Genomic DNA, 26,680 nt, shown 5'->3' on the forward strand with positions numbered 1-26,680 from the left:
ACAACAAAAAGAATCCTTCTCTGAGAGGAGCTCTGGCTGCCAGGGTTGTCTCCTGAGAGGCAACCTCTGTGTTGTTTCCACCCAGCGGGATGATGCCCTATGGGTTAGGATTGCAGCACATCCACTTGTGCGTGAGGGCGAGGGAATTCAAAGCTGAGTCAGACAAACCAGCCCTTGTCTGCAGGCTTTTCTAGTTTCACATAGTTACGAGACAGGACCAAGGTTCCCAAGTGTTGTCTAGAACTTGGCACATCTCACCAAATATATCCCGGGAGAACACTGGAATGTGCTTATGGATAAGTCTTTCTAGCATCGCTTAAGCAACACTTGAGCTCCCAAGCTACAGAGGTGAACAAAAAAATGGAAATGCACATTACTTCATCTGAACTTGGCTAAAATGTAGAAAAAAATACAAAGAGGTATTACTACAATAAGGAAATACTGAAGTAGTAACTAACTACCTAAAACACTAGTCTGCTTTACTACAGAAGATAAAGCTGATGGTCAGCAGGAAATACTTTGGGCACAGTATTTCCCCCACCCTCCAGAACAGTTATACAGCTGGACTGTCCATTTCTGGAACTTCCCCAGGTACCTAGTATATTCGGCGTGTACTGTAATCTAGCACCAGGCTAGCAGCTCCAAGCAGAGCAGGGTCCGCCAGATTTGAGACAACTACATCCACTGTCTCAGCAGAGAACAAAGCCTGCCGACGGATCACGTCTTTGACGATGTTAACGTAATGGCCTGCTAAAACTCCAGAAAGGATCACTAGAGAGGGGTTCATGGTGTGCAGGATATTCACTACGCCAAGGCCTAGAGCTGTCCCAGCTGTGAAAACAAAGGAAAGAGCCATTACAGCAAAAAGACAATATCACAGAAGAATCTGAACATTAGGGTCTGACCTAGTGTCTCTAAACACATTAATTACTCCTGGGGGAATTCTGCGCCACTGCATGTGCACAGAATTTATGTCCCCCACAGATTTCTTTGCTTCCCCGCAGAAAAATGACTTTCTGACAGGGAAGCAAAGGGAAACTGCAGGAGCAGTCACGCACCTCTCTCCAGCAGTGCGGGCATGTTGTTTCGGGAGCCCAGAGCAGCTGGTGGAAAGGTAAATCACTGTGGGGGAGGGAGTGGGGACAGGGGCAGGGCTAGGGACACCTCGGCCGGTGGCTCCTATGCTGGGCCAGTCTCAACTCCTCTTTCCCTGCAAGGACCCACCCCCAGAAACCTCTCCAGGCTGCAGGAAGCTCCACCCCCCCCCCCCCCCGCTTCCCGCCACCATCGCTTCTCAGCCACAGTGGGAGGGGTCACTGTATGGGGAGCTGCTCCCTGGTCCGCCCAACCCTGGTGCATCCAGACCCCCCTATACCCAGACCTTCCTGACGAGCATCACCCCCTCTGCACCAAGACACCCCCCATGAGTCCCCTACATAAGATGACCAGATGTCCCGATTTTATAGGGACAGTCCCGATATTCGGGGCTTTTTCTTATACAGGTGCCTATTACCCCCCCACCCCCTGTCCCGATTTTTCACACTTGCTATCTGCTCACCGTACACCTGAACCCTCATCCCACCAAGCCTCACTGCTTGCATCAGGACCCCCACCTCTGCACCCAGACCACCCCACACACCCTGACGAGCCCCCTGCACCCAAACCCCCACCACACTGAGCCCCAAACAGCGGTACCTGGACCCAAACCCCACTAAGCCCTACTCCCCCAGCACCCAACCCCCCACTGAGCCCCTTACACCCAGACCCCACCTTCTGAGCCCCATCCCCCCACACCTAGACCAAACCTGTTGAGCCCCAACCACCTTCATCTGGACCTCACTGCAGCGTCCCATTGCCCCTGCACCCGGAACACCCCAATGAGCCCCTGTGCATTGAGATTGGGCCACACAGAATCCTCTCACCCCACACCTGGATCTCCCCACACTAAGCCCCTCCACACTTGGATCCTGGTGTGCCAGGCACGGAGGGGCAGGGCTCCGGGGTGTTTCTGGGGCAGGCCCGGCCCTTGCGCTGTCTCAGAGTCAGGTGCAACCTCACTGCCAAGTCCATGTTCCAAGGAGGTGGGGGGGGGGGCCCTGCAGGGTGATCTCCCACCTCTGTGCAGCCAGTGGCCTGTGCTCCTCCCTGCCATGCTGGAGCCTCCACATTTATTTATTGACAAAATGAAATCTGCAGAATTTAAAAAATATTGTGAGCAGAATTTTTAACTTTTTTGGTGCAGAATTCCCTCGGGAGTAATTAATATTGTGGTCAGGAAAGCTTTTAATTCCATATGGCAGACGTTTATGATTTTCTGCCCAGAACACTAGAATTACAACAGAATGTATTCCTTTCCTTTAGAGAAAGTATTAGTGTATAATACTAGGACAGCTAGCTGGGACACTTGGGCTCATCATTCTCTTTTCTTTCGAGAGTAAAAGAAAAATTCAATGGTTTATAGCCAGGTAACGTTATTCCATGATATAGATGAGAGAGGTAAGTCAACACATATTGCTGTGCTTGGGGAAACAAAGGAAAGAAAATGCTATTCTACCTCCTTCTGCTATATTGGTTACACGTAAGGAAACTTCTTAAATATCTTCTTGCTGTATGTTCCAGTCTATGCATCCGATGAAGTGGGCTGTAGCCCACGAAAGCTTATGCTCAAATAAATTTGTTAGTCTCTAAGGTGTCACAAGTACTCCTGTTCTTTTTGCGGATACAGACTAACACGGCTGCTACTCTGAAACCTGTAAGGAAACTGGTTATATTTAATGCTTCTTTTGAAAACTCAGAAAAACTGTGCATTGTAAAGTATTGTATAAACTGGAACAACGCTTCATAGAAACCATTTCATTTTGGCTGCCTCGCATATATATTTATTGGCCCATCACTGAAGTGTCCCATAATTTCTCATACCAATACTGAATTATCAGAACCTGACCTTTTTTTCAGTGTGAAGCCAGAGCTATTTTGCTTGCCACAAGAAAAGGAAAAGCATGATGTTTTAATATTCTAATCCCCTGGAGCAGGAAATCCCAAAAGAAATAGCGAAGGGTCCCATGACCATGCAATCTGTAATCTGTTTAATCAAGTCTCTAACACGGTCCTAGAATACAGTTTGTTGGAGACAGGACAGGATCACTAGCCCATTCTCTTCACAATTCCCCACTAGTCATTGGTACCGCTCCTATCCATGATTGCCACGCCTAAAGGGCCAGATCCCTCACTCAAGCGTAGTTCTGTAGAAACCATCACAGCTGCGCTGAGGATTTGGCCTGCTGTGGTGAAATACCAATTCTACAGCTCTAGGAATTTCTCTCTCGTTCTAAGTGGGCTTCCCACCCTAGGTCTAGGTTCTTACCTGTTCTGAGAATGCTGTCAGCCTTTGCATTCCCAAGTTTAGCTGCCTGAATGAGATGCACAGCACTAATGGTCTCTTCCGTCTTCACTGACATTCCGCCCACTAACAACAGATCCTCTGTTTGGGGTGAAGAGAAAGCCCGGAGGGAAACATTAATAACAAATCTGCAGTTGGAATAACGATACAACAGGGTGTGTGAATCTATGTTACTGAACTGTAAAAAGGAAGGTAACTTTTAAGGCTGCCCCAGTGGCATGCCTAAAATGCCATTTTAGGCCGGACGCTCTTTGCATTTAATTGCTGCATTATAGAAGATTGAACAATTACATTAAAAAGAAGGTAAAAAATACACCTACCATCATGTAGTTTTTTAGCTTCTCTCTGCAAGGCTATTCCAGAGGCATATGCTTCTATACATCCATGGCTCCCACATAGGCACTCTGGTCCTTCTAGAGACACCACAATGTGTCCAAGTTCAGCAGCACAAAAGGAACTTCCATGGATCAATTCATGTTGATGAATGATTCCACCTCCAATTCCTATAAGCATATACAAATTTCTGATAGTAAAAGAACAGTAACATAATGGTCTTGATTCAGCAGGGCACTTACATGTCCTTATCTTAAAAGGGAAGGAGTTAAATACATGTATCTGTGCATCACTGTATTAGGACCAAATAAAGGTGTAGTCATTACAAATCTCTTCTCTGCTTAATGCACTTGGTGCAAGTAAATGCATAAGTCTCCCCAGCCCCTGGATGGTAAGGTGAACTTACACCTATAATGCATAGTTCATTGGTCATGTCATGGTATAATTTATTCATGAGATATTTAGTCAAAGAGGGTTATTGAGGGGCACATGTAGACATTATGTCTCAGCCTGCAAGTTAATAATTGCTGTCATAGTAGTCCTAAATTCTTTATGCATGAAACAAATATTTAATTCATGCTTAAGAAGCAAAATCTTATCAAAACTTGTAAATACTAAAAGTAAATCACATCCTTCAGATGTGGTGCATCTAGAATTCTTGTCCTAGATCTAGTATAAAATTGTGGTTTGCATTACAAACTATTGTTTATTATTCATTAGCATTCTTCCCTCGCTATTTCGGATGGCAGTGGGCAGGCCTGGATGTCGCAATGCAGCGGTGGTGATATTGGATGTGTGAAGTCAGGTTCCTTAGCTCAAGATCAGCCCAGATTATGTCTTTTAACATCTAGTCTACACTAGCAGAGACATACTAGCCATGCATATGCAAGTATGGTTTGGATTGAGTTTTTTGTTGTTGTTGTTGTTTTTAACAAGTGAGGATTCTTCACCTGAGGTGACTGACACCCGTGTAAATGGTCCATATCTTTTTAATCAAACAAGTATGTCAGACCCACCATCAAAGTGCCACAATGTGCTACTAGGATGATGTGTCAAGCTGAACTCCTCATTTAGCTACTACATACAGCTCCAGATCGGACCTACATTTTCTGCAGCTGGAAGGGAATTATATTACAGTGTTGGAACTGGAGGACGGCTCCCACTAATGCAGCTGTTTTGTGACATAAAGACAGCAGGAATTCAGGGCTTTGATTTCTGTGTTCACATTTACCTGTACCAGTGATTAGCGTTACAAAATTTTCCACTCCTTTTCCATGCCCAAATTTCCTCTCTGCCAGAGCAGCACAGTTGCCATCATTGTCCACCCAGACTGGCAAGTGCAGAGCATCAGATATCGGGGTCCTCAGATCAACAGAACTCCACTCCTGAATGAGCTTTGTGGAATGAAGCACAATTCCTTCTCGGGGATTCACCCGTCCACCTGTAGAAATACCTGAGCCCCAAAACACACGAGAGAAAAATCAAGGCTAAGGCTAAATAACTCTGGAACTACAATTGATTTGCTCCTTGTGTGAGGAAAAGGATTTTTATTTTTAACCCTACATGATATATTTCTGAATCTAAACAAAAACAGTCCTACGCCTCACTTGCAATATATTACATCAGTTATGATATGAAACAAGAAATAACAGAATTCTAGCATCCTTATCAATATGTGCTCAGTGTCCCAGCTAACCAGTTGAAAATTCAATTTCTTATTTTAGGCGGTGTTGGGTAAGTTGCTTCTGTGCCTCTTCTTAGCCATATATAAAAAAAACCTGTATAATACCAAGGACTTGTCCATCTTAAATAAGTGTCAAGCAACCCAGACTTGTTGAAAGTATCTGGGTAAGGATAAAAGGGGTAAAAAACAAGGGTGATGTCATTGTAGGGGGTCTACTACAGACCATCTAACCAGGAAGAAGAGGTGGATGAGTCTTTTTTTAAACAACTAACAAAATAATCCAAAGCACAGGACTTGGTGGTGATGGGGGACTTCAACTACTCAGACATCTGTTGGAAACACAGCAATTCAGGGCACAGATTATCCAACAAGTTCTTGGAATGCATTGTAGAGAATTTTTTATTTCAGAAGGTGGAGAAAGTTACTAGGGGAGAAGCTGTTCTAGATTTGATTTTGACAAACAGGAAGGAAATGGCTGAGAATTTGGAAGTGGAAGGCAGCTCAATGAAATGGTTGAGTTCATGATTCTAAGGAATGGTAGGAGGGAAAACAGCACAATAAAGATAATGGATTTCAAGAAGTCAGACTTTAGCAAACTCAGGGAGTTGGTAGGAAAGATCCCATGGGAAGCATGTCTAGGGGGAAAAAACAATTCCAGAGAGTTGGCAGTTTTTCAAAGAGACATTATTAAGAGCACACTATCCCACTGCGAAGCAAAGAACGGCAAGAGACCACCCTGGCTTAACCAGGAGATCGTCAATAATCTGAAACTAAAAAGAGACCTACAAAAAGTGGAAACGAGGTCAAATTTCAAAGGATGAATATAAACAAATAACACAAGTATGTAGAGACAAAATTAGAAAGGCCAAGGCACAAAACAAGATTCAACTAGCTAGAGACATAAAGGGTAACAAGAAAACATTCCATAAATACATGAGAAGCAAGAGGAAGACGAAGGAGAGGGTAGGCCCGTTACTCAATTGGGGGGGGCGGGGAACAGTAACAGAAAATGTGGAAATGGCAGAAGTGCTAAATGACTTTTTTAGTTTCAGTTTTCACCAAAAAGGTTAGTAGCGACTGGACGTCTAATGTAGTGAATGCCAGTGAAAATGAGGTAGGATCAGAGACTAAAATAGGGAAAGAACAAGTTAAAAATTATTTAGGCTATGTGTATATTACGGACCTTGCAGCAGCACAGCTTTACCACTACAGCTAGGCCGTTGTTACGGTCTCCCATGTAACAGCTCTCCTACCAGCATAATTAAATCACCCCCAATGAGCAGTGTTAGCTATATCGGCAGGAAAGCCTCTCCTGCCGACATAGCGCTGTCCACACCAGCACTTGTGCTGGTGAAACTTATATAAGTCAGGGGTGTGTTTTTTTCACGATCCTGACAGACAGAAGTTTTACCAACAAAAGTGGTAATGTAGACAAAGTCTTAGACAAGTTAGATGTCTTCAAGTCACCAGGGCCTGATGAAATTCAAGGAGGTGACTGAGGAGATATCTGAGCCATTAGCAATTATCTTCGAAAAGTCATGGAAGACGGGAGAGATTCCAGAGGACTGGAAAAGGGCAAATCTATAAAAAGGGAAATAAGGACAACCCGGGGAATTACAGATCAGTCAGCTTAACTTCTGTACCTGCAAAGATAATGGAGCAAATAATTAAGCAATCAATTTGCAAACACCTAGAAGATAATAAGGTGATAAGTAACAGTCAACATGGATTTGTCAAGAACAAATTGTGTCAAAGCAACCTGATAGCTTTCTTTGACAGGGTAACAAGCCTTGTGGATAGGGGAGAAGTGGTAGCTGTGGTATATCTTGACTTTAGTAAAGCTTTTGATACTTCTCACATGACCTTCTCATAAACAAACTAGAGAAATACAACCTTGATGGAACTACTATAAGGTGGGTGCAAAACTGGTTGGAAAAACCGTTCCCAGAGAGTAGTTATCAGTGGTTCACAGTCAAGCTGGAAGGACATAATGAGTGGGGTCCCGCAGGGATCAGTTCTGGTTCTGTTCAATATCTTCATCAATGATTTAGATAATGGCATACAGAGTACACTTATTAAGTGTGCGGACGATACCAAACTGGGAGGGCTTGCAAGTGCTTTGGAGGATAGTATTAAAATTCAAAATGATCTAGACAAACTGGAGAAATGGTCTGAAGTCAATAGGATGAAATTCAATAAGGACAAATGCAAAGTACTCCATCCAGGAAGGAACAATCTGTTGCACACATACAAAATTGGAAATGACTGCCTAGGAAGGAGTACTGCAGAAAGGAATCTGGGGGTCAGAGTGGATCACAAGCTAAATATGAATCAAGAGTATAACACTACTGCAAAAAAAAGCAAACATAGTTTTGGGATGTACTATCGAGAGTGTTGTAAGCAAGACATGACAAAAAATTATTCCACTCTACCCTGCGCTGATTAGGCCTCAACTGGAGTATTATGTCCAGTTCTGGTCACTACATTCAGGAAAGATGTGAACAAACTGGAGAAAGTCCAGAGAAGAGCAACAAAAATTATTAAAAGTCTAGAAAACATGACCTATGAGGGAAGACTGAAAAAATTAGGTTTGTTTAGTCTGGAGAAGAGAAGACAGAGAGGACGTGATAACTGTTTTCAAGTATATAAAAGGTTGTTACAAGGAGGAGGGAGAAAAATTGTTCTCCTTAACCTCTGAGGATAGGACCAGAAATAATGGGCTTAAATTGCAGCAAGGGAGGTTTAGGTTGGACATAAGGAAAAACTTCCTAATTGTCAGGGTGGTTAAGCACTGGAAAAAATTCCCTAGGGAGGTTGTGGAATCTCCATCATAGGAGACTTTTAAGAGCAGGTTAGACAAACCCCTGTCAGGGATGGTTTAGATAGTACTTAATCCTGCCATGAGTGCAGGGGATTGGACTAGATAACCTCTTGAGGTCCCTTCCAGTCCTAAGATTCTACGATCAGTAAAATCTGCTGAAAGTGGATAAATAAACATTTAGGATGAATGAAAGAGAAACAGTGGAACTTGGATAGTAAAGTATCGAAGTACGTGTCTGAATGGGACTTGTCCTGGAGAACAATACACAGAGTAAAGAGTTATTAGGCAAGTTTATATTGAGAAGACAATGGTTATACTCAGATGAAAACTCCTGACATTAGTGGGAATGTGAGTGCAAAGCACCTCGGAAAGTGGGTCCACCTAATGAGGTGTCTAAATAAATACTAGAGTGGCTAGTTTAAGATACGCAAGTATAAACATTTTGGTCACTGCTTTTATACAGAGAACGCATGAGGGTGTGGCATGATATAAAGGTGATATCAGCATGAGTTTGGAATAGCTGCATTCCTCATGAGTGGCAATGACAAGAGTGAGTTGTACAGGTCAGCCTTAATGAGTGCAAATAAACGTTTATACCACTAATCATAGGTTTGGAATATGCCACACGTTTTACAGAAAAATTATTTTCGAAGTGCTTGATGGTTAATTTTTTTTAAATTATTCCTCTTATTTCACACCCCAGACTTTGGATGGACAGGATAATTATAATTAAGACAGAAAGCTCTAAAATTACTTAAATTTGCATTTTTACTTCCATAGATCACAGTATCTGGATTTCAACATCTGACATCTTACTGGAAAATGGAGTTTGTTTTTTTTAATCTTCCTAATGAAATAAAGCTCCCACTGTTAGCTCTGATACGTTACAAAGTACTGGATCATGAACCTATCACTGGTGCACAGCTGAATACTTCCTGATGACCCCGGTCCTTAGACTAGTGTAACTGAGGGAGAAATTCAACATTTTTGTCAAGGGAAGGAGGAAACATTTCTCTGCAAAGGTATTCTGTTATACTAAAAAAAGAAGTTGCTTGGAGCTGCTCAGAGGTTTGGAAGGTATGGCACCTCATTCAATGGGGCCCTAACACTGATTAGGCAGGCTAGTTGGGACTGTAATGTAATTAAATAATAAAATAGTCCTGCCAGTGTTGGAATAGTGGGCAGAGTGCAGGTGAGGCAGTCAAATGGGTAGGGAAAAGAATCATGCATCCATTTATCAGAGGTTCCCACCACTATGTATATATATGGTGTGTGGGTTTTTTAAATCAAATCCAACTGGTTGAAACTTGGACATAAGGCCAAATATAAATGATCCCCATTATGCATGAAAGAGGGCTTTAGCTGAGAGAAGGCATACTTTATGGCCAAGGTTATTATTGATTTCCAACATATCCAGCAGAGACAGACTGGCGCTGGGTGTAGTAGAAAGCCAACAAAAATGCTTATCTAAAACTACCCAATTAGAGGGAACATGTCTTGTTACAGCATGGAGATATGCAGAAGAAATTGCTTGAAAGCTACAAAAATTTTCAAACTACTACTTACATTTTCTTCACCACAGTACAATGCATACAGCAGAATGTGTAACCATACTCCCAAAACAGCCAAGTGTTATACGCAATGAATTCAACAGCTAGTAACATTTTAAGTAGCTGCAGTATGCAAAATTTTTATATTGTTAAATTGTAATGATGTTTAGCACCTGCATTAATTTATGATGTCCTGTTTTGTAAACCCACACTAAGACTAGTATTTTGCTGGGGTTATGTTAGCCAGTTAACGTGGTTACCCTGGAATGCAGCTTCAGAAAACAGATTTGCTTGGCACAGAAAATCCATTATTTAATCAGTGCAGAATCCATTCACACACGTAACATAGCAGGAACCACTGGATACAAGGATTAAGAGTTAAGTCACGGGTATAAATTCATGCATTGTACAGGAAAGTAACGTTCAGCAGAAAATCATTAGTCAGATATTGAGCAAAGATAACTCACTATGATAGTTAATTTGTGCAAGGACAATAGGGTCTTTGGTAGCTAATAATATTTAAGTCGCCAATTAAAAGTTTAATGGGCCTGATTTTGATCTCTCACCAATGTAAATCAGGAGTGACCCACAGAAATCAATGGAGTTACATCAGAATCAGGCCCAACAGGTTTGTTTAAATAGTTCCTACTTGGGGAAAATATCCAAAGGTTTTGTTAAACGCTGGAGTGCTCACTTCCATCAGCGTCCACATTACCCTTTGCAACAGTCCCTCTACTGAGAGTTGTAGGATGAAAGGGGAAAGGACAGCTTTCTATTATTATAAGGGTTTATTTAATTTTGATTAATTAGAACACTCCAAAAATGGTATCGCCCAGAAATCCACAGACCAGAATTACAAATTCACATGTGGTTTGATTGTTGAGCACCTCTGAAAAATCAGTCCAATAATGATAAAAAAAAGTTACGAAAAGTCACATGACAAGTCAACTAAACTCAGCATTACAGCTATGATTCTGCATCCAATTCAGCAGTGACATAAGCAGCTGTGCAAGTCTCATCACAAAAAAATAGGTGTACATAGTGCAGCTTGCACTGGGTTAATATTCAGTAGCTGTGCAAAATGAGTACATCTTGCACAAGGAGGAGGAAAGGGAAATGTGACAGGAAATGCAACTAAGAGGAGGAGATAAAATAAAACAGCCTCTCACACACACAGAGCCAACAACAAGTGGAAGAGAAGGATCAGGCCCACACTCTTTGGGTCTGATTTTCCACTGCCCTGCACCTTGGGTCATCATTTGCACCTGAATGAAGTGGATGTACCACAATACCACTCTGATCTGGTAGCATCTGACACACACACTGCACAGGTGTGCAGGGTGACAAGGCACACAGCACTGGAGAAATTAACCCTTTTATCTTATAAGATGCTATTTCTAACATCTCTCCTCCCTTTCAGCATGTAAATTACACGTCGCTTGCACACCCACTGAATGCCACACCCATGCAAGTCACACCATTTGGTTACTAACACCTAATATCTGACCACCTTACACTCAACGTCGGAAGTTTGCCACTGTTTAAGTCACTGCTGAATTTGGCCAGGAGACTTCCAGAGGTGCTGGACCTATTTACACCTGGTCTCTGTTTGTCCTGCTGGACCAAATTCATCCTTAATGTCAAACATCAGTAAGATAACAGCAGGGCTGAATCTGGCTGTGTCTTGGATAGTCTCACTTAATGTGTGATCTTTTGCACTGCAGTATTTAAGTACAAAATAAGGAGTTATAGATACAGGGGTAAATTCTACATGGACTTACATCCACATGAACTCCCAGTACACGGGGAGTAAGTCAGCCCAGAATTTGGTTCACAGTGTCTGCCAGAAAGATGATTCACAAATATGTTCTGAAAAAAGTTACGATTCCCTTTAGGGCATTTCAACAAGTTACCATTTTTCATGTTCGCAAATGGCCAGCCATCTTGGCGTGATGGCCCGGCAGGCATTGTGCTGGTGACATCACATCGACCATAAATAGCGCTGGAGGATACTTTTCAGGTAAGTCCTGTTTTTCCAACATAGCAAAGAATTCTGCTCTCAGTTACCATCTATGCAACCAAGTTAAGTTCAGTGAAGGATACACAGCTGTAACTGCGCAGGAATTAGCCCACTGTGCATTTATTTTTTTAAGTGACTGATGATATTTATATTGTGTAGGTTATAAGAGAAGTTCTAATAAGAACTTTGAAAACACTTTGCAATACCAGAAGCAGAAGAGGCCTTGCCTTGTAGCTTACTGCTGTGGGTGGCATGTATTATTACTTGAATAGCTGAGGTGAACTCAGAAGTGTGCACTCCATAACATGAAAAATAACCCTAATGTCCCTTTGCCATTTGTTTAAATGGAAGTCAGAATATCCCAAAAACATCATTGCAGGTGTTCTATAATTCTTTCGATTTCACGTCACATCTAACAAGTTATTTGAATTTCTTTTATTTCCAATTTTATTTTAATAATGACAAAACAACAAAAATCATCATTAAGATTACAACAGCTCCAAAGTTACATCAAGGCTCATTTGAACTTGATGACTGAGAACAAAGTACTGAACTGAAGTACAAAATACATCTCTTTCTTTGGGATTGTCATGTGTAGAAAAATAGCATTTTATTTTCTTAAGAATGATGACTTCTCAATGACTCCTCACAACTGTTTTATATTAAAGTGAATTCTTCAGCACAAACTAATTCTTTGAGGCCAAGTACAGAAAACTTTTAGTCCAAATGAAACATCAGATGTCAAACAGGACCTTTTGTTCACTGACATTATTCTGAAAGATTCCGTTATTTAATGTAGTAGTATAATAATTTAAGATGTCAAACAGGACCTTTTGTTCACTGACATTATTCTGAAAGATTCCGTTATTTAATGTAGTAGTATAATAATTTAAGATTGAATTTTCTCAAAAAAGTTCTCTCTGGCAATAAAGAATTTATAAATTGCCTTTTTGTAATCCTTCAGTTCAGGGATCTGGATCACACACGTGTACATTGCTTCTTTTGCTTTTATGTACTCACCACTGAAGTTTTTCCAGGCTCATTATGGCAAATAAGAATTTTCAAGAGTTGACAGTAATATTTTTCTACCATGTGATTTAATCAGAATTTTGGTTTTAGAGCAAAACTTGTCTTTGGCCAAAATGGAACGAGGTTCTAATATTCTGGTTAAACAGAATCCTTTCCACTAAAATAAATGTTTCAGAACAAAGCTTTTAGTCAGTCATTAAGCAGAATGAAGCTGGGACCGGTTACAGTATAAACAAAATAATTTAAAATGGGTTTCTGCTACAGTGTAATTGAAATAGCAAATGAAAAACTATCTTGCCTTCCAGCTCTGTGGACATAAGCATTCCTTCTGGACTGTGTTTTGGCCTCTTTATGCTGCTCTGGTGAGTCAAGGGGCTTGGCACCCAAGTTATTCGCCACAGACAGCTGTAGGAAGTGTCTGTCAGCGGTGGCAGTTTCAGGGGCTGCTCTAACTTATGCTTTCCAAATTCTGGGGCTGGGCCCCTACGTCAAGGTAGGTTAAAAAACCACCTTTGCCACCCACCACCCTCAGGGCTGTATCTCCTCAGCAACACCAGCCAGGCAGTGCTATTCAGAATCATGGCCCTAGAATCAAACGCCACAGAAATCAGCATGAATGAGAAGTTCTTCTTAGGAAATGACCAGTTCTGGGAATACTGTGGGGTTGTAGGTTGGGACTGAGGTGCATTGGCATAGCTTCGTGGATAGCTTTCACAGTTTCTACTCAGAGAGGGCTGACTCTAGTCTGTGTTTTCAGCCCCTCATTTTCACATGCATTTAAAAAGCATCCCTTATCATATGCACTAAATAAAGGAATAAAACTGTCAATATAAAAGCTGTGAAAATGCCCGGGATCCATTTTTTAACACAACTGGAACAATCTCGTTTAGTGTTTAAAGTCCTGGAAGAAAAATTCAATATTCATTAACTTACCCACTCCCAAAATTCTGCAGTTCAGATTTACAGCTTCTGATGCAGCCTCCATACACATCTTGAGAATCAATCCTATTCTGTCCTCATAGGTTTTAGGATTGAGCTGGGTATATTTCTTCACTATTTCACCCTAAGAGGGAAAAACGGTCAGGCCTGTCCACTTATTTAAATGCCCTGCAAAATGAATGACTTCTCTTCTGTTTAAATTACAGACCCGTCAGCTTTAAAGACAATTTTATATTTGCAAAGGGCCACAGCCCTACCTCCAACTGGGAAGAAAAAAAAAAGATACAAGCCTTGGCCCTGACCCTGCAAGATTATCTGTGTGGGCAGGCCCCTTGCACCCATGTGGGGCCCTACACTGGTTTCTGCAATCAAGCCCTACAAGCTGAAATACAACATACATCTAAGACAAGGACCTTGAAGCTGGCAACAGAATATGCCACAGGCTGTCATAAAGTTGCTGCAAACAGCAACCCATAATGTGATATGCTGAAGGTTTTGCTCTGTCCCAGCAGCATTGAAGGGGAGGAAGGGACAACTCAAACAGCTTCATGATCAGTGGCTGGATTAAAAAGGAAGTGTTTTTTAGTTTTAAATACAATTAAACAAAAGTTTGTTTGGTGTCATAAATATTGCTATTTTACTGGCAACAGGAAACTTAAGTAGACACACATGCTTGGAATTCAGATGCAGGAATTAGTCTTATCAAGCTTGTTAAGAGAATTTAAAGGTCATCTGTTATAAATATTGTTTCTTACACAGCAACGTTGACTCTGAATATCAGTCTTTGAAACATTTTTTTTGCAGTAATGTAATCTCTGACGTCTGTTTGTGTGGGGGATGAAGGAGGGGAGGATTTTTATAACCTAACACTCATAAAACAATGGAAGCATTCATTATGTGTGGATGCGGGGGGAAAACGAAAGTTAATGCAATGTTAAGCTTGCAAGATCAAACACTAAGAAGTGAATACATTTCAAAGTGAAGGTATGCCCTGGTGATGTTATCTCTGTCACAAAGCACATCCTGTGTATTTTCTGGTTGCAGTATATTGCACTGTGGTTTACATTTAACAAGGGGGAAAGGAATAGACCATGCTGCATATATACCATATGACTGACTTAACGTTACCAAAGCAACTTCAGCTTTGGGAATTTCCTGACATTTGAGTGCTGGTTCTCACTCAAAGGTCAGCATTACATCAATGATGGCATTTTATTTTCCTTTAATCTTCATTTAGTTTCCTCCACCAGTTTTTGTTTTTTCAGGAACAAAATAAAAAAAGTAACTAGAGAAGTTTTTAAAGGTAATCTCTTTGTTCTGGCTTTGCCAGAAGAGCTTGAAAGCTCTTTGAAAGCAGTGGTTTCCAAACTTTCAGAAACTGAGTCCCACCCTTCAGGGAAACTAAACCAACTGCACCTTCAGCTCTGCCATCTGTTGTTAAATGCATATTCAAAAACAGGGAGTCACTCAGGTCTGGTCTACATTTAGGGCTAGATCGACATAACTACATCTGCCAGGCGTGCGAAAAAACCCAAAACCAAACCAAACACTCCTGAGCACTGTAGCGATGCCAACCTAACCCCAAGGTAAATGTGCTACGTTGATAGCGGAGTTGACGTAGTTGCCATCGCTCAGGGCGGTGGTGTTCCGACAGTAATGGAAAAACTCATTGTGTCCGTGTAGGCTGCATCCACAATATAGGGTTATGCCGTTGTAGCTACAGGGACCTAGCTATGCTAGTGTGGTCTCCTTAGCATAGACATACCCTTACAGTAGATCAGAGTAGATTGTGTACATCTTCGCATTATAACACTCTCTCTCCTGTCTTAGATGCTTTGAGTGGTGAAATCGTTAACAATAGTGACCAAATTTAAAGGATCATTATTGGTGCCTGAGTTGTACCCAGTCAAGTGAATGAGGCAGTTAACACCTCCAAGCTCTTGTTTCAGGCTTTTTGCAAACATCTCTTCATCAGTTACGCCTGGATCACATTTTCAAGGTTTTCTTCACAATCAGAACAGCTAGACACTTTTTTTTTTTTTTTAATTAATGCTAACGTTTCTGGGAAACAACTGAGAGGCCTATTTGTGCTTCCCCGGCTAGTTCTTCATGCCAGCCCCAGGGGCATACCGCCCACTCTGGGAAACTTCACTTAAATGAGCTAGCTGTGTACAAGCCACGCAAGTCTAGGCCAAAGAAAAATGTTCTACGCTCCATGAATTCTTTGGTGGTGAAAGATGATGGGCTGACAGCCCTGGAGACTGAAGTCTTTTATTCACAGAACATCTACCACGCAGGCTGTGATGGTGCACGTTTCCCCACACTACCCCACAACATGCCTCAATGTGTTCTGGAACAATCACTTTTAGCAGAGAAAGGGGTTGGTTAGTCTCATGCAGTCCTGGGTTTCTCTGAGAATTCCAGCCTGGGTGCCAATTGCCTTCTATTCTGATGATGGTTTAGAGTGCTGGGCTCCTGTTCTCAGGTATCAAATGGAGAACAACTATCACCTGCTGTTGGTCCAACAGCCATCAGAAAGTAACAACTTTTGGCCTAGCTGTGTTTTCATTGGTGACAGAGGTGAAAAACTCCCTATCACATGACCTGAACTATCCGTTCCTTCTTCAGTGAATTATCCTTGGAGTCTAGTTTCTTTCTTTTTTTCAGATATTCTGCATGTCCATTACTAAGGTATATGAGGGGGTGGTGTGGGAAGTGAGGAAAATGGCACCAGGAGTCTCTCCCCTTGTGTGTGGTCTATATAAAGGCACAAGCTGAATTGTAGTCCCTGTGCTCAGGGAAGCGCAGGAACTGCTCCCCGCCTATTCCCCTGTGGGTGCATGGCCCCTCCGACAGAAGGAGCCAGTGGGATCATGGCTTTGCCTTGCTCCACGTTGGCCGGCAGACCTGGCCAGCTGCACAGTCCATAAAGGAGCACAGCAGCAGGCACACGTCATCAGCGCACCTAGGATCTCCCCCTGGGACAGTACTGCATTGCACTATCCCCAATGCAGTACTTTCCCATCGAATACCGTGGTGTCTACAGACATTATTAAAGGCGTGGAATAGTACTTACCTTCATACTGACTATCGCTACCCGGAGATTTGTTCCACCTAGATCCACAGCCAAGGCACTCTGAGTTTCTAGGATATGGTCAATATCTTGTGAGATGTTCTCCTTTACAGGAGGGAAGCAGAACTTCTTCTGCAGTGGCTCTTTGAGGTCAATCGATTTGAGGAACTTCAGAATTCTTGGGACAGCATTACCATCCCCATATATTTTTGAGCTGTAATACAAAAAAGCACCAATTATAGTGTAAGTAAAACAGCAAGTCTGTAAAGCACTTATAAAATAGAAGGCCACCATATTTCACATCTCAAAGGTTATTAATAACTATAACATGTTATCTGCCATGATAATGCATTTCAAGTCTCTGTGAGTGTGCCACGGGATGTGTTGGATGCTTTAGCAATCTGGAGGGGGTTAAGGGCTATCCAGCTACAGGTCGCACAAGTGTGGAATTACCATCATTTTTTTGCCCTGGGCTCTCATTTAACCATGTTCCGTGAGGTTACAGCATTATTTGTTTTTTTTCTTAAAGAATGCTAGACGTTGACACTGAATCCTAGACATCAAGCAGCAGAGCTTTGCTGTATGAGTTCCAAGCTGCCAACATTGTACAATGATTCTGAGATTCACAGACCGCTTTCCTTTGTATGTAGTAAGACATCTAAGATGATTATTTCTTCCTAGAGTGGGGAGCTAACCTTGGATAAATGTGGTGAAGTCTATTCTCCACCCCAGTACTAACTAAGGGCCTTTTCTCTGGTCCCCTAAAGAGTAGTGGGCGGATATATGTACTTACCAAGGATACTGTTGTCCAAACTGGAGATGCAAAGCTTGTAGTATTTTGTCCTGTGTGTCAGCATCACGAACATGAAGAACATTTTCGCCTAGATAATCAAAAATGCAATGTCATTCTAGTGCATGCCAGCTACTTGATAAATAATGGGGGGTGGGAGGAGAAGAGAACAGAGAACAGAATTTGAAATGAACAAGCAATTACTTGTGTGTCCTGGCAAAATGTGTTAAGGCCTCACACCTACTCAAAAGGAACATGACCTATGTGCACATAGTGCCCCTACTTCTGTATGTGTCATCTTCTTACATGCAGATGCTACGCTGACATTGCTCTGTTAGGACATGCTCCCACTGAAGTCAATAGCAACATTGTCATGATACAGTATCCTGCCTGCGAAGCACTTAGAGAACAGAATTCTTATTAACTCCAGTGTAATTCCCACATATAAGAACAACACAGAGAAGAACAGGAGGGTAAACTGTTATTCCTGTCTTATCTGAGGCACCTGTGTGATTGTGAAGAAAAACTATACATTTGCTTTTTATACCTGCTGCTGGTTGTGGTGTATGTGTATATTAAAATTGCAGGATCATTCCAGAGTGCATAGTTTTATGCCTGTCACATGTACCTACACCCATAAAGAAAACATGTGCAGTGGTTTATTCTGGTAGGTGGAAGCCACTGTATATATTTATTTTAGTTGGACTATGGATAAAAGGCTTTTCTACAAAAATCATCAGGACAGAAGGAACAGATCAATGAAGTTATTCGGATAGGTCAAAATGTCCCTGCTGTGATAATGTCCATTAAAAATAAAACTGACATGCTTGTTAAACTCTGACTTTACCTTCTGTAATGATGCAAGCACATGACCATACCCAACACCCAGGAAGTTAATTTAGCAGAGAACTTAGCAGCAAACACATACCTGTTTCTCTTCCTATTTGACGTGTTCCCAGATTGATGACAGGGGTTCCAAACGCTCCCACTTCTCGAACACCACAGCTGCTGTTACCAATCACACAGCCAGCATGTGCCACTAACTGAATGAACTGCTCAAACGGAACATGCTTTACTGCTCGAAAATTGGGATGATGCTCAATGCCCTTCTTCCTCATCACCCGAACCATCTCTTTGCTTCCTATGGAAAAAGCCAACAATTGAGAACAAAACGTTAACTGATAGTTGAATTTTCACTGTGGCTACTGAAGGGGCCACTGTATACACTGTAATGACATGTTAGTTGCTGTCATTGATGCTAACACAGAAGTACTGTGAAAACAGCCGGACTGGTATTCCTAGGACTGCCCCCACCAGCTCTGTGTACGTGTTCCCAACCACTCTTTGCTCACCCGCCCTCCACAGGACTCTTCAAAGCTGTGTCATTGAGCATAGGGTTCCAGCTGTGAGTCTGAGATCCAACTATTCTTCATTACTATTATATTTTTAAACATTTTAGAGCCCGTGGGCAAGCAGAATAGCTTGTCTGTCACCCCAAAATTGCAATGCTTTCCCTTTATCTTCCTCAGAAGATTGAAGGGTGAAGGTGATCCTGCATTCAGCACACAGTTCCAGTGAGTTCAAACATTATACCTAGATCACTAAGCTACCTCCATGTGGGTAGATGAAGTAGCACAAGTGAAGATGCAGAGAGGAAAGAGGAAGTCAGATGGGAGGGCTGCAATGAACAAGGATGGAAGCAGGTGGATTAAGAGGTCTATGAGTGAGACAGAGGGTGAAGTGACTCATGGAGAGTTCTGAAAATCTGGAGGGCAATTCTTCACCAGTTTAAAATAAAAACCAAACCACTTATACAAAGTACCTGTTTCACTCACCTGCATCGATGTTTGGGAACAGAACTAGTGTCCTTTTGTTAAAGGAGATAAGTGCATCCAACGTTAGTTCAAACATCTTTATGGAATGTTTAATATCCGTGGTCACAGGGTGCTGCAGAGCGACTATATAATCTCTTGGTTTTACATCTTCACCTGTTTAAAGGGAGCCCAAAAGAGACTGTTTTATTAGCAGTGTGGTGGTTGTGGTGGGAGAATGATTCTGAAGCCACTGAAACAAAAACCTCCCCAAGTTCTAGACAGCAAATCTGATTTCTAGCACGAGCTCCAATACTACAAGAGATCATAAGGGAGTGACAGGAGAATATGGGTTTGAAGTTTACCACTGTAACTAAGACTCTGAACAATTGCTATTGTCTAAGGCTACAGCACAGAGTCAACTGCAGTACTGGGTCCTACAACTTTATGAGACTACTTTGAGCGCAGACCGAGGCCCCTAGTTACACCAGCATAAAACTGGATTAACTCAGTTGAAGCCAATTAACGTATTCTGGATTTACACTATTGTAAATGAGAGCAGAATTTGACCCTGAGGCTGTGGCACAACAGCAAACAGGCAGATCTGATTGAGATTTTCATTGTGATCATGTATTCCTTTCAATCCATTAGTCTATTCAGGTTTCCTGAGAGTCTTCTGGGCCTTAAGGGATGGATTTTTCACCATTTGCTTAAAAGAAATGAGAGAGTGACCACCATAAATACTTCACTTGTTATAAAGAGTAGCCGGTTCATTTTACTTTATTCTGAAAATGACTAAACTATTGAACTAACAAGAACCCAGTTCCCAATTGACAGGGGCTGAAGAATTTTTCCTGTCAAACACCAACAAGATATGCTGATTTATATGGAATGATCCGAAAGTAAACGGATGACATAGAGCACAAGTCTCTGAAATATATCATGCTACTGTATTGTACTGTGCAGGAAACAACGTACAGCATGTAAATTCCCTTGATTTTCTGCAAATTAGCTCCATGCACAATCTCTAACATTATTAGGTCAGACCTGCTCCCAGCTGTCTGGTTATAAAGGATATGAACAAGATTCTGAACCTCTGTGTATCAAAGAAATAGCTCTGAGTTCTAATTTATTTTTTAACAAAGAACTCAGCAAATTTGACTCTTGTTTTTTGACTCAGCAATAGGGTTTTAGATGTTAAAGACAATCTCTGACTACACTCTTTTTGGTCATGTAGGGTTACTTTCTCCTGACTACAAATACGAGAATGGAAATTATAGAAATGAAGGAGTTTCTTGAAGAAACCAACACAGTCAAAATGTGACATTTGGGTCTCTAGAGAGGAAGGGGCCCCTGAATATTTAAGCATTACATCTGATATTTGATGGGATGTAATTATGTTAAATAATATGTGAGGTTGGAGCCTCTATTTCTCAGTCTTCCAGGCTACAGACAAATTGGCCTTGTTATTAATCTTGCCCTGGAAACAGACTATTGTGGTATGATAACATTTGAAAGTTTTATGTTGTTTTTCCTCCTTTTGGTTTACCAAAAGCTTTTGTTCTCAAAATAATAGGCACATTTCCTTAAAGTGTGAAAGGCAGAGGACATGGATATTTTGCTTTCAAAAGAGCAGGGGAAAAGACATAGGGAATAACATTCTATTGAAAAACAGCATACTAAGGTTTTCAGTTACGTCTGTGTTTACTGGGTCTATATGTATTTCTGTGGTGGGAGATAGAGGATAGAAGAGCACTGTCAAAATGTGCTTATACCCTTCATAAAATCCTGTCTCAGCTTCATGAGAATGCCAACAAAAAGGCATGTCTGCCTGTTACAGAAATCTTATGAACTTTGAACAGAAGTGCAATACACACCTATCCACATACGTATAATACTCATGTAGTCTTTATTTTTGGAGGAGAGAAGTTTGTCATATGAGGGACAGCCAGCCAAGAGGATGCGATCATGATCTTCGCACATGGATATCAAATGCTGCTCTGCACTTCTTGTGCAACACACATGGAAATGAGCCAGTTTGGTTATGGCATGTCTGATTGAGTCATCTATGGTCCCACTGACTTCCCCGCCTTCAATATGAAGAATCCGAATATTCATTAAGGCTGCAGATGTGGCCAGTGCCAGAGCATCAAATCTGTCCCCATGAACGATCACTATGTCAGGTTTCAGACGGTTGAGGACATCCGGTAGCTTTACTAACGCAAGGCCTACCGACTCCACCATGGCTGCCTCATCCTCGCCTCTCACTATGGTGTGCAACCTCGTGTGAATGTCAAAGTCGTCTTGTTCAATCATACGGTAGGTGTTGCTGAAGAAAGAAGCAAAAGAAAAGAAATGCTCAAACTGCAATACTGCTTGCTTTCACACTGACATATCTTATGACAGCAGAACCGCACACAAGCATTTCATTACCAGTTTCATAGAATCATAGAATGTCAGGGTTGGAAGGGACCTCAGGAGGTCATCTAGTCCAACCCCCTGCTCAAAGCAGGACCAATCCCCAACTAAACATGCCCATTAACTAACTTTGAGGAAGCAGCTAGATTCTCTCTGTGGGAAACATCTTTTCAAATTTTTAATGATCCTTGTTCACTGAGGCCAACATTTTCCAACGAGGGTGCCGAAGACAGTACTTGATGCTATGCTTGGGCATCTGCGTAGACGTGCCTGATTTGCAGTGTGCTTGAGCACCCGTAGCCACCGCTGACTCCAGTGGGAACTGTGGCTACTTAGCACCTCTGACAACCAGGCCATTTTGATTTAGGGGCCTAACTTTAAACAGCCTAGTTTGAAAGCACTGACCTGCTTTCTACAGCATGCAATCAAAGGGTACGTCTTCACTACCCGCCGTATCAGCGGGTAGCAATTGATTTATCCGGGATCGATATATCGCGTCTCGTTAAGACGCGATATATTGATCCCCGAACGCGCTCACCATCGACTCCGGAACTTCACCAGAGCGAGCGGTGGTAGCACAGTCGACGGGGGAGCCGCGGCCATCGATCCCACGCCGTTTGGACCCCAGGTAATTTGATCCAAGATACTTCGACTTCAGCTACGCTATTCGCGTAGCTGAAGTTGCGTACCTTGGATCGATCCCCCCCCAGTGTAGACCAGCCCAAAGTAGCACCTTACAGATTACAAAAAACAAGTAATCCAAGTCCAGGCTGGGTTTTCAGCACAAAGAAACCAGATTTTTAAAAGGAGTCACACAAAGGCTGTAAGCACGTTTTTTTAAATAGTTACTAGACTTCACATATTTTAAAGCCTGTATTAAATATCACAAGCCCAGAAAAAGCAAAGACTCTTTAACCATAAGCTATTTACTTTAAACTGCAGAACATATTTTAATCACCACCAGACATTTAGTTAGCACAGCTCTACCAAAGTCTTTTTTCCAATATACTTGAACCAAGTTGTTACACAGGCTGGGTAGCAGAGGAAAATGTTGAGCTTCTTCCACGGAATAGAGTTCGTGGGTGTGGGGGACTTAAAAGCAAGTTTAGTTAGTAGACTTCTCCATCACATCTCTGTAGTTTAAATTACATGTAAAAGGCTTCAAGAGGGCTACCAAGCATCAGGACCAGCGATAGCTAGGATGCAAACCTGAGTACTGTATATACACTAGGGCCTTGGCTACACTTGCAGATGTACAGCGCTGTGAGTTAAACCTGACTTCGTGCAGCTGAGTAGGGAAAGCGCTGCAGTCTGTCCACACTGACAGCTGCCCAGCGCACTATCGTGGCCACATTTGCGGCAATTGCAGCGCTATTGGGAGCGGTGCATTATGGGCAGCTATCCCACAGAGCACCTTTTTCCCATTCTGACACCGTGGGTTGTGGGAAGGGGGCGTGGGTGCAGGGAATTCTGGGTCCTGTCCCAACACCCCGTGATGCATCACTTTGCATCCCAGAAATCCCTTTGTTTCCGTCCACCTTTGGCGCCATCGTTCAACGGTTTCTGTGCAGTGCGATCTGTCTGCGGGAAATGGAGCCCGAACTGCTGAGGCGTATGCTGACGAGTCTCGCCAGCACGTCACGTTTGGCTGTCGAACTATTCCTTAAGATCCAAAGTGACAGTGAGAGTGAGGAGTCCGACGATGCTATCGAGCCGCGTAACGCGTACGACACGAAATTGCTTGTGGCATTCACGGACATGCTCAGCACCATGGAACGCCGCTTTTGGGCTTGGGAAACAAGCACCGAGTGGTGGGATCATATCGTCATGGAAGTCTGGGATGACGAGCAGTGGCTGCAGAATTTTCGGATGAGAAAAGCCACTTTCATGGGATTGTGTGAGGAGCTCACCCCCACCCTGCGGTGCAAGGACACGAGATTGAGAGCTGCCCTGCCAGTGGAGAAGCGGGTGGCTATTGCAATCTGGAAGCTGGCAACTCCAGACAGCTACCAGTCGGTCGCAAACCAGTTTGGAGTGGGAAAGTCGACCGTTGGAATCGTGTTGATGCAAGTTTGCAAGGCCATTAATCGCATCCTACTCAGAAGAACCATGACTCTGGGTAACATGCAGGAAATAGTGGATGGCTTTATAATAATAATAATATATGGAGATATCCTATCTCCTAGAACTGGAAGGGACCCCGAAAGGTCATCGAGTCCAGCCCCCTGCCTTCACTAGCAGGACCAAGTACTGATTTTGCCCCAGATCCCTAAGTGGCCCCCTCAAGGATTGAACTCTCAACCCTGGGTTTAGCAGGCCAATGCTCAAACCACTGAGCTATCCCTCCCCCCCTTTTTTTGTGCTTTGCACAAATGGGGTTCCCTAACTGTGGAGGGGCGATAGATGGGACGCACATTCCTATTCTGGCACCACCCCACCTAGGATCCGAGTACGTTAATCGGAAGGGGTATTTCTCTATGGTTCTCCAGGCACTTGTGGATCACCGTGGGCGTTTCATTAACACAGGCTGGCCCAGAAAGGTGCATGACGCACGCATCTTTCGGAACACTTGGCTGTTAAGGAAGATGCAGGCCGGGACTTTTTTCCCAGAGCGGAAGATCACGGTAGGGGAAGTTGAAATGCCCATTGTGATCCTTGGAGATCCCGCTTACCCGTTAATGCCGTGGCTCATGAAACTCTACACAGGGAGCCTTGACAGCAGCAAGGAACGGTTCAACTACAGGCTGAGCCGGTGCCGAATGACTGTGGAGTGTGCCTTTGGCAGTTTAAAGGCCCGCTGGCAATCTCTGTATGGGAAGCTGGACTTGGCCAAAACCAGCATCCCAGCGGTTATATCCGCGTGCTGTGCCCTCCATGATATTTGTGAAGGGAAGGGTGAAAGCTTCACTCAGGCGTGGACCTCTGAGGTTCAACACCTGGAGGCTGAATTTGCACAGCCAGAGAGCAGGGCTATTACAGGGGCCCAGCATGGGGCTGCAAGGATTAGGGATGCCTTGAGGGAGCAATTTGAGGCTGAAAACCAGCAGTGATATCTGGTGCCCTGCACGGGAGTGAAGTGCAGTAGTTCCAATCTTTAGGAATCAGTGTTTGCTAAGCAGACAAGCAGACTTGCAGTGCCTGTTTATTTCCTGGGCTAAGGAGTCTTTTACTTTATGCAATAATAAAGAATGTTTTCAAAACCAAAAAATCCATTTATTGAAAAGAAAAAAAAATTATTTATTGAAAAGAAACAAGGGGGTGGAGTGGGGAACGGTACAATCACAGATTCGCGTATGTCCTGTCTGGTGTGCTGTGCAGTGAGTGCTGCACTTCAGGATAGCTATACTGCATGGTGATGGGGGTTGAGTGCAGAGGGTAAGGGTCGTGGTTTTCAGGGCTAGGTGGTGAAGATACTGGTGATGGAGGCAGCGGGTGGCGTGAAGAACACGGAAGTTGGGGAAAGTGGGTTGGAGGTGACAGTGGGGCACTACGGAAAGAGTTTTGGGACAAGGGCTGTAGGGAGGGGTGGCATTTGCGTTTGTGGTACTGCTCCTCTTTTTGCATGGCTACAAGCTCCTGGATAGCGTCTGCTTGGCGCTCCAGGATGCTTATGAGCTGATCCGTGCTTTGCCGCCGGTGCTCCGTGCTTTGCCGCCGGTGCGCTGCGTTTTCCTGGCGGATCCTGCTTTCTCTCTCCCTCCAGTTCTGTGCTTTCTCATTCTCTTTAATAGATTGCCACATCACTTCTTGAAGCATGTCTTCTTTGCTTTTTCACGGTCTCTTCCTGAGTCTTTGCAGTCTCTGAGCAGGTGATAAGAGGGACGGCTGAGGTCTCAAGGTTGATGCAGCTGTATAGGCAAAATGCAACATTTAACAGAGGCAGCATTGTTTATACCAGACAGAGTAATGATTCCCCCCCGCACTCAAGGAGTAGAAAACACACAGGGTCTACACAATAGCATAATTTTCCCGTCCGAAACAGAGCGCATACATCCCACGGGAGCCTCAAAATGGTGAGTAAGGGGGACTGATTGTTTCAGGGCTGCACTGTCCTCTCGGTTTCTGTGCCTTGGGGAGAGCCAACAGCTTCAGGGGGCACCTACACTGAACACTGTCCCAACATTTTCCACAGGAGTTCGTCCTGGATGATATCTCGCTGCTGAGGGTGACCTGGGAAGCAAGGGAGGGTCTTCTACTGCAATGCGGCTTCCGCCCTGGCCCATATGCAGCTTGTCTGTGTGCAGCAATGGTCCCCCCGCCCCTCGCGGCACAATGGCGTGGACACGTTAGCCTGGCTGGGACAAGGACCACGGTGGCTCTCCCGATAAACCTGCGCAAGCGCATTGCCCACGTTCTGCATGAGACATTCGAGGAGATTACCGAGGCTGATTACCGCGATGTGATAAACCACATCAATGCACTATTCCGCATCTAGGCATGCATGCCTATCCCTCCTCTCCCAAAGAGCCCGCACCGAAAAAATTCCTTCCCGAAAAAAAAAACCGCTTACCAGGAACCTGCTCTTCTGTTTGTCCTCCACCAAGTACCGGCCGCTGAGACTGGCTACCTTCCTTCTGGCTCGAGAAGAGCTCCTGGCTGCATGGCTCAAGGGATTCCGGGGTGTCTCCATCCGGCCCACCACCATCACTCCCGTTTTCCTCCTCCTCCTCTTCCTCTTCCTCCTCCCTCCTCCTCCCCCCCCCCACCGGCTCTGAAGTGTCCATGGTGGTGCTTGGAGTGGAGGTGGGGTTAACCCCAAGTATCACATCCAGCTCTTTGTAGAATCGGCAGGTCGCGGGGGGAGCACCCGAG

General features: G+C 43.4%; 1 protein-coding gene across 5 annotated transcripts in view; it reads right to left on the reverse strand.

Annotated features, from left to right (window-relative positions):
- Positions 1–237: 237 nt before the first annotated feature.
- LOC113405319 (bifunctional UDP-N-acetylglucosamine 2-epimerase/N-acetylmannosamine kinase) overlaps positions 238–26,680 on the reverse strand; it is a 72,270-nt gene continuing 45,827 nt past the window's right edge. For all 5 annotated transcript variants that reach the window (XM_029914323.1, XM_026646418.1, XM_026646416.2 and 2 more), the window contains exons 3-12: positions 21,328–21,779; positions 19,475–19,627; positions 18,568–18,780; positions 17,643–17,730; positions 16,853–17,063; positions 13,771–13,900; positions 4,965–5,186; positions 3,721–3,903; positions 3,365–3,481; positions 238–831 (exon numbers count right to left, since the gene is read on the reverse strand). In XM_029914323.1, coding sequence (XP_029770183.1) covers positions 596–831; positions 3,365–3,481; positions 3,721–3,903; positions 4,965–5,186; positions 13,771–13,900; positions 16,853–17,063; positions 17,643–17,730; positions 18,568–18,780; positions 19,475–19,627; positions 21,328–21,779 — 2,005 coding nt within the window. In that variant the 3' untranslated portion in view covers positions 238–595. The remainder of the gene's footprint in view (positions 832–3,364; positions 3,482–3,720; positions 3,904–4,964; positions 5,187–13,770; positions 13,901–16,852; positions 17,064–17,642; positions 17,731–18,567; positions 18,781–19,474; positions 19,628–21,327; positions 21,780–26,680) is intronic.

Source organism: Terrapene carolina, unplaced genomic scaffold (genome assembly GCF_002925995.2).
Source record: "Terrapene carolina triunguis isolate 2854851 unplaced genomic scaffold, T_m_triunguis-2.0 Scaffold35022, whole genome shotgun sequence".
Lineage (NCBI taxonomy): Eukaryota > Metazoa > Chordata > Testudines > Emydidae > Terrapene > Terrapene triunguis.